At 39.4% G+C, this 11,816-nt stretch overlaps 1 protein-coding gene across 1 annotated transcript in view; it reads left to right on the forward strand.

Annotated features, from left to right (window-relative positions):
• CTSC (cathepsin C) overlaps window positions 1-10,716 on the forward strand; it is a 35,904-nt gene extending 25,188 nt beyond the window's left edge. Inside the window, exons 6-7 of the mRNA XM_089512870.1 lie at window positions 7,467-7,598; window positions 8,515-10,716. Coding sequence (XP_089368996.1) covers window positions 7,467-7,598; window positions 8,515-9,017 — 635 coding nt within the window. The 3' untranslated portion in view covers window positions 9,018-10,716. The remainder of the gene's footprint in view (window positions 1-7,466; window positions 7,599-8,514) is intronic.
• Window positions 10,717-11,816: the final 1,100 nt, after the last annotated feature.

Genomic DNA, 11,816 nt, shown 5'->3' on the forward strand with positions numbered 1-11,816 from the left:
CAATTTGCTCTTACATAAGGCATCGAGGGAGCATCCACCTTATTTTAAAGCAGGGTTGGTAAAAAACAAAACAAAAACCCCCAGTATTTTTTCCTTTTAAAAAATTGTTTAAACTAGTTTGTTTTTATTAATATGTAGGCCTGATATAGGATTAAATCAGAAAATTTAGTAGTGAAATGCAGTTCAGATGTTACAGCCACTAACTTAAATGATAATTGCTCTATTTTTAAAAAAGTGCTCTTTTAAAGTGAGTTGTTTTGGTTGAACGTAGGTTAATTGAAGGATTTGTTTCTGAATGGCCTTTTTTGCCCTATAAAATCAAGTGATTAAAAAGAAGCAACTGACACTGGATACTGGTCTAACAATGAACAGCTGCCAATAAACTGTTAAAGTGAAAATGTTTTAATTCAAACAGTCATTGTTGTTCCAGTAAAAGGGTTGGAAAACAGTAATCGTAGACAGGCTTTTTTAAAAACAAAAACAAATAATCATTTTTTAAAACTAGGGTGGGTTTTTAAAAAGCAATTTGATTTAAACCATGCCATAAACCAGCCAATTATGTTTTAAAGACAGATGTAGCTTTCCCCCCATGCTGCCAAAAATTAACAGTATCAGTAGTAAATAAAATAAAATAAGCCCTCCAGCATTTGTCTTGGAAAAACAATGCATGCAATGAGCATGCAGCTTTTACACAAGCTGATTAACTCTTCCAGGACCTCCAGTCACCTTGTAAATAAGGCACGCCTTTCTCATGCACCTTGTTTTAAGGCTTTCTTTCTTTTTTCTTTTTTTTTTAAAGCCAATATTCAAAATTCTATAATAGATCAATTATTCAGGGCCATAAAAACAGGTAGAGCCTATGTGTATCTCATGCACCTCATGTGGCCCAGCCCTACTGAATTCACAATACCATATTGGCTATTTCCTCTCTTTTCTCTTGCTGGGAGAAGGAAATGTCCTAGGACAAGTCTTATGATAATTTGTACTTATCTTATATCCACAGAGAAAAAGAGCATAAGAAGAGCCATGTTGAATCAGACCAAGGGCCTACCTTGTCCAACATTCTGTTCACATAGCTGCAAATCCATTACCTATATCACATGTGCCCTCTTTGGCCATTTCTAAGGGCCCGCGGAGAGACGGGAGGGTGAGCAAAGACACTTGCCTATTCCTCCTCTTCCCCTCCCCCTGCTCCCCCTTGCCTTTCACTGTCTCCGGAGAGGTAACTGAAGGCCCTGGAGGGTGGGGGGAAGAGGAGGAACAGGTGTGTGCCCCCAGAAGGTGGAAGTCCCAGAAGTCGCGTCTCTCTTCCTGCCAGAAATCCCATCCCCCAGCACTGAGTAACACCTGGTGTGGGAATGCCTTTGAGTATGGACATTTGGTCTCTAAAAGTTTCACCATGGGATGTCCACCAAGAGGACATGAAAACAACTGGTGCACACTCCATTTTGTGCTCCCAGCAACTGAAACACAGAGGTGCCTTGCCTCTGATGGTGGAGGCTCTGTCCTCCACAAACCTATCCAACCCCCTTTTAAAGCCATCAACATTTCCATAGAGTTTTCTAAGAGAACTGCAAGAAGCCTTTCTTGGTCAGTTGCTGTCAGCTCAAATTCCATCAGTATGTGAAGCTGAGATCATGTGCTTCAGTATGCATCTTTTAACATTTTCTTACATTGGGGCTTTCTACATTGCCATTTGGGACGTCCTCCGGACGTCCCATTTTAAAAAAGGGGCGTCTCTTTTAGACGCCCCATGGCCTAGTACGGACTCCGTCCGTACAAGATGGCGGCGCCCCTTCTACATGGGCGCCGCCATCTTTACGTATCGGACGCACAGCGTCCAGACGCGTCGCGCCGCTGCTGACGTAGCGAGCGCGCCCCTGGCGCCTCGCTACGTCGCAAACGCGACGCAAAAAGAAGCTCCATTTTGGAGCTTCTTTTTTCGGTCCGCGCGGGAGTCGGGCCGTCTGAAGGCTCCGGCTCCCCCGCGGACCTTCTGGCGGCGGCGGCAGACCGCCGCAAAGTGGCGGTCTGTACCCCGCCATTGAATCTCAGTGGCTATTTTATTGCTTACTCTCCTAGTTTGTTTGTTACTGTTGTTCTGGCCACCCTAAATAGATGAGGGACACCTGGATTAACAAGACTATGTGCAAAAGGGACCTAAGAGTCCTAATAGACCACAAGTTGAACATGAGTCAACAGTGTGGTGCAGCAGCTAAAAAGCCAATGTGATTCCAGGCTGCATCAGGCAAACATCCTCTGTGTAAGTCTTGCCATGAAAACCTATGCTAGGGTTGCCATAAGTAAGTTGATTTGAAGGCACATAACAACACAATGTGGAACACAGGATGAATAATATGAAAGCCCATTGAATAATAAGACCTGCATCCTATGGGCTTACTCATTTAGTCAGTCAGGTTTGCATAAATGTTTATCCACTATTCAAGAAGTCTGCTTTACCAGATTTAGCATAGGCAGATTCAGGCCTGTGTAACTACTGTAGAGGAAGTAAATTCTTGTTTGTTTCTTGGCATTTGTTTGCTCTGTTGAGAACTCTTGTTTGGGATCTACCACACCGTAACTAATAGAGCCTTGGAGAATCCTTCTGGCAGACAAAGCTGGTTGTAAGGTGAATAGACTTTCTGAATCATCTGTTTCAAACAGTGCTTTATGCCTTTTAATCAGTCTTTATGGTTTTCAACAATCTTGTTTGGCCATGGAGCGTGTGGTCTCTAATGTAATTTAAACTTGGTCACAATTGAATTTGTAGGGAACATCAGAAAAACCTTTGCTTTTATAAATCAGCTTAGATCGCCACTGATAACTCTGTTTTCCCCCTCCCACTATCCAAATGTCAATATTATCTAGTTAGTTAATAAGCATACTGCCATGCTGAGAAACCAATTTATTTTAATATGAGAAAATCTTACCAATGTGGATTTGTGTGTCTCTGTACAAGTTGAACCTTGATCAACTGATAAGGTAACCTGGACAGTTGGGGGAAACTTGAGGTTTTCTCAGGGTTTGGGAAAGTTGCTCTATTGGTTGACGAAACTGGTTGACAAAAACAGCAATTTATGTGTAAACAGTACATCTAGGCATGATATGTTTTTGGCTAAAATGTACTGTGTTTCAACTTTTTAAAAATCTTTATGTAGATCGGGGGTTTGGACAGATCTGGATGTGCTTGCAGTCTGCATGGTACCCACCTCTGTTATCCTGCAAAAGCAAGATTTTGAGAATAAAATTGTATAGCTGAGCTGTGTTTCTTTTAGGTGTTTCTTTAAAACAAAAACACCTTTATTCTTGGCCACCTACACCTGCTTTGACATGACAAGAGGCAGTTGGGCTCCTTAATGCCTCCTCAACATCACAATGCCTTTTCTTTGGTTTCCATGGTCAAGGTACTTAAAAATAGGACTTCCATGAAAGAGAGGTAGAATTAAACTGCCTCTAGGCAGCAGGCCTCCTTCCCGTTTATGCACAGTGCTACTTTTGCTTTCCAAAGTGCATGCTGAATTACTGAACAGGAAATTCTGACAGCGAGAGAGGAGGAACGAAATGGATCATTTGTAGGTGTAAAGTTGCCATGCGTAGGAGAATGTTGCACATGCACCTCCCTTGTTCCTAAGCAGTTGATACTTTTTTTAAAAAATTAAGTCTCTCTGAAAAGTCAGAAAATTATGCAGACTCCTTTGCAGTGAAAGCTAAGAAAGGAGAAGAAAGTCCAATAATCTGAATGGTGGGTGGATGAAGGGTCTAAAATTAAACATTTATAGAAGCTGGTAATATGTAAGGTGGGTGGCAAGAGGTCTACAAAGCAGTCATAGTGAAACTACATACACTGGAAAGATAAGCTTCCCAACATCTTAGCTAAAGCATGAGGAACCTCAAGTCCTGGGACCAAACCCACCCTCATGGCATCCCAATGTGGCACATTCTCCATAACACCATGCTTTTGTCCTGGTTTTCTCCAGAGTTTGGAAGTTCTTCACTAATACAGACTGAGTATCTCTCATCCAGAAATCCGAAATACTCCAGAATTGAAAATTGTCCAAATGGCTGGCTGAGATAGTGAGACTTTGGTGTCAGGGAGCCTTTTATGAGATGTTTGTGTTGTATTTTTAAAAACTTTATTGCTATGTTTTTAAAACAATTCTATATATTTTTTTAAAAAAATCAGTCTTTTTAATATAGTGTATGCTTAATTGTATTTTGACTTTTTCATTATCAAGCTTGTTTTTAGCCTTTAGAAGCAGCCTTGGGTCTCATGTTGGGAAAATACAGAATAATAAAATACCATTAAAAATACCAGAAGCTGAATTAAATAAGTGGCAACAATTAGTAAATGTATATTGTAATGGAGAAAAAAGAACTAGAATAAATTAACAGTTTTGGTACAGATCCCAGGGAAAGGGAGGGTTAGGCCTCCCTAATATAAAGGGATATTATGAGGCTAATCAATTAAGATATGTAATAGAAGGTATGTTAAGTATATTAGATCCGGACTGGTTAGAAACAGGAAAAGAAAAAATAAATATGAAAATAGGGAATATTTTAAAGCATTTAGTAGGAAAGAAATCAAGGAAATTGAGAACCCACTTATGAAAAATATACTAGAAATATGGAACAAATATAAAAAAGAATTATTGAATGAAAACCCATTAATAACACCAATAATAACGGTAAAGTCATTCCCAAAGAACTTAAGGAATCTATTAGATAAAGAATTAAAGGAAAGGAGGATAGATAAAATAGAAAATTGGATAGAATTAAAAATAGGAAGAGAAAACATAAAAGAAAAACTTAAGGAAATAAAAATGTCATGGTTTCATTACATTCAAATAGAACAATGGTTTAAAAATTGGAAGAAAAAGAATATAGAAAAGGGAAAATATATGCAATTTGAACAAATAATTCAGAAAGGAATTAAAGGAAAATGAAAATATGAAAGGAATAACTAGCAAAAATTATAAAATATTAATAGAGAACAAAGGGGAAAAAATAAACCAAAATATTTGGAAAGAGATATGGGAAGAAGAATTAGGATGTAAATTTTGTGAAAATGAATGGAATAAAATTTGGGAACAAGGACATTTGAAAAATCTATTGGTACGAATTAAGGAAAATTATTATAAGGTGATCTGGAAATGGTACTTAACGCCAGTGAGATTATTTAACATAGATAAGAATAATTCAAAATACTGTTGGAGAGGATGTAATGAAGTGGGATCATACATAGTTATGTGGTGGCAATGTAAATATGTAAAAAAAATTGGGAAATAGTAGTATTAGAAATTGAAAATATTATGGATATAAGAATAGATAGAAAACCAAGTATAGTATTGCTATCACTATATAATGATGTAAAATGGAAAAAAAAGAAAGAAGTCTTGTAACAAATTTACTTACAACAGCGAGATTAATCATAGTGAGTAGTTGGAAAATGAAAATAAATGTGGAACTGCAGGATTGTTTGGTTTTTTGTGGGTTTTTCAGGCAATGTGGCCATGTTCTAGAAAATTTTCTTCCTGACGTTTCACCAGCATTTGTGGCTGGCATCTTCAGAGAATGCTTTGCCTGAAAAAAGTTGGGTGTATATATACTCTGTGAGCCTGGGAATGCAGGAGTGATTTGCATGTGTATTGTTCTGTTGCTGATGGCAGGCCTCAGGCTGGCAGGCTAATGCAAACGAGGATTAATGTCTGCTAATTGGTGATCATTATCTGCTGGGAAAGCCCCTGACTCTGAGTGGTTTCCCATTTGCATTTGCTGAGTCCTTATTTTGCTATTCCTCAGGACTGGTAAAATAAAATAAAATAATAAAACTTTTATTTGTATCCCGCTTTTCTGTGACAAGACAATCAAAGTGGCTCACAACACATTAAAATCCGCATTTACAAAATTATGTCGCAAATCCCCCCCCCCCAAAAAAAAAAAACAGGATTAAACAAGTTACAGTTAAAATATCTATTAAAAACACAATAAAAAATATTGTGGCCAAATTTTAGTAACCAAATTTTGTTCACTTTAAGGGTTTCCAAGGGCTTTCCCAGCAGATAATGATCACCAATTAGCAGACATTAATCCTCTTTTGCATTAGCCTCCCAGCCTGAGACCGGCCATCAGCACAGAACAATACACATGCAAATCACGCCTGCATTCCCAGGCTCACACAGTATATATAGACCCACTTTTTCCAGGCAAGCATTCTCTGAAGATGCCAGCCACCGATGGTGGCGAAACATCAGGAAGAAAATTTTCTAGAACATGGCCATATAGCCCGAAAAAACCACAAGAAACCATGGATGCTGGCCATGAAAGCCTTCGATTTCACAAACTGGAGGATTGGTATAAAGAAGTCTGGCAAATAGCAATTAATGATAAATTAACATGTAAATTGAAAGTGAAAAAAGGATCATGGAAAAAATGATTTTGATGAAATATGGAAAAAAATTATTGAAAAAGTATTAAGAAAATAAGATGGAAAATTACCTTCATGAGATGAATTAAAATTTTGGTTGGATTATATGGATGAGAATGGCTCCAGGGAAGGGGTGCACTGAGGTGTTTTTAGTATAAAATAAGTAAAGTACTAAAGCATATTTGGATATGAAGAAACTGTAACATTTTGTATTGTAAAACTTAAAAATTTTAATAAAAAATAAAAACCGTTCAGTTTTTAGGGACGTAAATCTTAGTTCATTCCTTTCTGTCAGGCAAGGATAAAGAACTTTTTCTCCCTGCTGGGTTCGATTACTGAAGGGTTTGTGGTTTTGTTTTTGTTTTGTTTTTCAAATGATGATTTTACACATCTTTTTTTCTTTGGGTTTGGGTTTGATTATTGGTGTTTTGTTTTGTTTTGTTTTGTTTCTTTGCATGTAGGGCCTTTTGGAAAAAATGCCATATATGCAGAAAAATGGTGCAAACCCAACATGTTTGTGCAAAAAGCTCAATACATTTGTGCAAAACCCCCACTGTTTTCAACACAAAAAACGTTTTCCCATCCAAACAAACAAAGGGTCATGAATTGGAAGCATTTCCTTGGGTTGAGCATTTTTGGGACACAGTAACACAAATTATCAAGAGGTCCTTTCCCATCAAGAAGAGTAAAAATTGCAAATATTACGTTCATCCCTAAGGATCAGGTACATTTGTATCTCATGTTTCCTCCAAGGAACTCAAGATGGCATACCTGGCTGACATTTTGCCCATGAGAATAGGTTAGGCTGAGAGAGAGAGTGACTAGTCATAGGTCACCTGGTAGAGTTATGGCTGAGTAAAGACTCTAATCTAGATTTGTCAGGTCCCAGCTAAATAACACTGGCTCTCCGTGAACCTCCTCATTCTCATGAAATGCCCTATCAGTTACCTCCCATCACAACATTGTGTTCTTGCCCAGAGAGGTGGGAAATGTTGGGTCTAGAACATGCATCAGCTGATACGATTCTCCCTCTTATTTTCAGCATCCTGTGGCAGTTGCTATGCCTTTGCTTCTATGGGCATGTTGGAAGCTAGGATCCGCATCCAAACTAACAATTCACAGACTCCAACACTGAGCCCCCAGCAGGTTGTTTCATGCAGTGAGTATGCTCAAGGTAAGTGATCACACCTTGTGTTATTATTATTATTATTATACTTTATTTCTAGAGCGCTGTTTTGTTTTAAAGAATGGGTACTCTAGTTCAGAAACAGAGATCCAGCACAGCGTAGTGGTTTGAATGTTGGACTACAGCTCTGGAGGCCAGGGTTCAATTCTTTGCTTGGTTATGAAACCCACGAGGTGACCCTGGGCAAGTTAGTTGCTCTCAGCCTTGGGGAAAGGCAATGGCAAATCTTTTTGGAACAAATCTTGCCACGAAAGCCCCATGATAAGGTTGCCATAAATCGGCCTTAGGCTTGCATAAATTGGAAATGACTTGGAGGCACAGAGATACAATAAACTCTACCTCAGACCTTGGAAAGCTGGATTTCTTTAGGACAAGGATGGGCAAAATATGGCCTATGGGCTGCATGAATCCCTCAGACCTTTTTTTGTGGCCCCTAAGTCAAACTAATTTTTTGCTCAATTTTTATCTCTCTCTCTCTATATATATATATATTTGCCATGAAATGCCTACTATGAGGTGAGAGACATTTCCACCACATTTCCCATCCCTGGCCAGTTTAGGCCTGGGAGATCTTTTCTTTATAAAACAAACAAACAAACAAAAAACAAGAAGTGAACATGAAGTGACTTCTTCTCACTTCGTGTTCTTTAAAAAAAAAAAGGCTTGTCCAGGAATGCCCAAAACATGATGAAGTGTCTCCATGTCCCCCTAGAGCATATTTGGGGGCATTTGGAGCAAAAGGACCCCACATTTTGTGTGGAAGCAAGTGCACCTTGGGAGTTGCAGTCCTCTAAGGTCTCCCAAGGGGCTAATGTGTCCCTCCTACCCTAACATAGTTGCACATGAGAGATATGAGGATTTTTCTTACCTCTCCTTCTGCTTAACTTCTGGGTCTTTCTTTTAGGCTGTGATGGAGGCTTCCCTTACCTCATTGCTGGCAAATACACTCAGGATTTTGGTGTGGTTGAAGAGGCGTGCTTCCCGTACACAGCCACGGATTCTCCTTGCACTTTTAAGCACAGCTGTTACCACTACTACGCCACTGACTACTACTATGTTGGAGGGTTTTATGGTGGGTGCAACGAAGCTCTAATGAAACTGGAACTTGTGAAGCATGGGCCGATGGCTGTTTCATTTGAAGTATATGATGACTTCATGCATTACAAAGAAGGGATCTACCATCACACAGGATTGATGGATCCATTTAATCCTTTTGAATTGACTAATCATGCTGTTTTACTGGTGGGTTATGACAGTGATCCAAATACAGGGGAGCCCTTCTGGATAGTGAAAAACAGCTGGGGATCATCTTGGGGGGAGCAGGGTTACTTCCGGATCCGTAGAGGCACTGATGAATGTGCCATTGAAAGCATAGCAGTAGCTTCCACTCCGATTTCTAAAATGTAGCTTTGGCAAGAATTTGATAGGAAATTCCCATGAAGCAAGTGTCCATATTTTTTTTAAAAAATGGAACAAATTATGATTATAATTTAAAGAATGCAACTTGAGTGCTTTTAAAGCTTCAAAGAATGAGCTTTTATCAAAACTTTCAAGGGAAATTAAATATACTATGCATGTTCTAAGGCAGTGGTCCCCAAACATTTTCAGGCTACCTCCCCCTTTCCTCTTGGGCAAGAACCCTAGTGCCCCCAACACCTATTTCTTGATATTCAGTTTACTTTCTACTGCAAATTAAAAACCACAAATCTTGGTTGCTTCTTCCTTTGCACCCGGTCATCTTGGAAGCACTAATTCAGTAGCTGGCTGAGCAGTGACGAAGAAGACTCTTGCTTTGCTTGCCTTGTGGCAAAGACCAGCATGGATAACAGGCTTCTCAATCGCTGCTCAACTGGGGGATCAGTCACTGCTCCCTTTGCACCCAGTCACCCTGGAAGCAGCAGCTGAACAACAACCATGTGTTGGACTTTGTCACACGTTTTATACAACCTTTTACCTCTTCATGCAGCCTCTTTGCCTCTTACCCATGCCAGCCTTTGCTACAAGTTTAATGCAACCTTCATCCCCACCATGGTCCTAAAGGCCACTGGTTCCCCAAGTCTTTCTTGTGCATCAATACTTTGACTGACAGACCTCTTGTCACCCCCTTTTTCCTCACTATTCCCCTGCTGCCCCCTTTTACCATCCTCTGGATCTTTCCACAACCCCAGGGGGACAATACCACCCACTTTGGGCATCACCGCTCTAAGGGATATTAAAAGCAGGGTGCTGTTGACAGAGCTATAGAGGAAGACTCCATAGACATTGATTATGCAGGTGCTGGAGCATATCATTTGCAGGATGATCTTGGACACTGTGATTCAGGGTGAATATCACACTCAACTGGCTTAACTGTAGTTTTATGAGACAGGTTGAAAAGCCAGAGTTTGAAGCCATGGCAGGTGTGTGGTCTGTGATACTTATTCTTTGGCATTGTATCTGAACAGACAAATTACAATTGCATTAGTTCAATCTCTGGAGGTTATTGTGCCATGAAAGGAAAGGGCTGAGCAGATTGAAAATGAAATCAAATATATTGAACAATGTCATGCCTTTAGACACTCAGACCATGGTTTGAATTTCCAGCCATATTTGGTTTGGTGTATTTTGAACTGAATGTTTAAGACTAACCTAATATGGCTTGTGATGAAATAGAGTAATCTTGTGTTTAACATGAGTTTTATGAAAGGAAAGTGAGGTACAAAATAGGTCAGATGTTTACAATCCAACTATTCCTAGATAGTTAGGATAAACAATAAGTGTTGATCTTTACTGCATGGACAATCTTTTTATGCTTGACTTCTGCCAGAAATATTTTTAATATGATTTTTTAAATTCTAAATTTACTGTGCCTTAAAGGGAAAATGAAGGAATGTGAAAGTATAATATAATGCAGTTATAAAGGACACAATATAATTGCACTGTGACCTTTTTAAAAAGGGAAACTTTCTGAATTTTTCTTGTTGAGCAAAATACCTGGTAAGTCAATGTTCACCTGACAATCACTTTTTTATCGTCTTTCTATTCTGAATATGGCTTGCTGTATTTTCATTTTTTATGTGATTCTAAAATAAAAGAGGCCCTCCTTTGTTGCTGTGGGAGTTCTCCATATGAACTGTCTTGTTTCCTCTGTTTAAACATGGGGGGTAGGGGTGGAGAATGGAAGATAGGATCTAAAACTTGTGTTGGATGGACTTGTAGACTGTTCTCCGTGGAGTCCACTACACCTCTGAGAGCAGACAGCTAACTCTAGTGTTAATCCTGTGTAGAAGATACCTATTGAAATGGATGGAACTGTGAATCAACAGCTCTTTTAGGGCCTATCACTTTCAAGGGTCTAGTTAAGAATAATGTTTGACTGTGCCCATAGGAATTGCCTCACTAGATATGAACAGAGTTTTAATAAAATCATTGTTGTCTCTCAGCCATTCCTTGCTGAGCCATTCTAGCATCTGGCAGTCAAAGTGATTATGCCCCCAATCAGTGATGTTAGTAAAGCTCACATATAATATGAAATTTAACTGTTCATAGTACCTCATTCTTCTTGGGTACCCTTACCTTCTCTGAATTAATGCTTAATGGAATCACTGGGATGGTTTCTAGGTTTCAGGTTTTGGTCCAGAAACTTCTGGGCCTGAGATGACCCTGAGGTGCAGCCCTGAGCTCATGAGATGCATGATTAACAGTGGATAGCATCCACAGAAATGTTTGCCATGATCAGTGTAATAGTCCTTAAGCTACTGCAAGACTGTTGTTTTTATGCAAAAGACCAGCATGGATAGCCCCCTAGAAATTCATGAAATTAAACATCTCTCTTTTTCGCCTCCCCCACTCCCACTCACTTGGTGACTCACTTCCATAGTAGCATCTTCTCAGAGCTGTGAGTGAACTCTTGGCTTGTTGTTTACACAGTTTTGCATTTCATTTTCTACCAAAGACTTGTCATGATCTTGCTGTTACTACAAATAGTAAATTATGCATAACAGTGCCACCTGGTGAAGCGTGGCCTGTCGAGCAAGCAGAGAGAAGAAATGAGGCATCTCACACATATGGAAAGGTTTAAATACAGTAACACTGGGATAATGCAGTTTGAGGAGTGTTGGCTGCATTGGTGGCCCATGAACACAACCCAATCCTACGCATGTTTCCTCAGAAGTAAATCTCCATTGTGTTCAATGGAGTTTATTCTTCCAGCACTATATTGGGTCG

Source organism: Sceloporus occidentalis, unplaced genomic scaffold (genome assembly GCF_023333645.1).
Source record: "Sceloporus occidentalis isolate IW3139 unplaced genomic scaffold, rSceOcc1.0.p SCAF_2, whole genome shotgun sequence".
NCBI classification, from domain to species: Eukaryota; Metazoa; Chordata; class Lepidosauria; order Squamata; family Phrynosomatidae; genus Sceloporus; species Sceloporus occidentalis.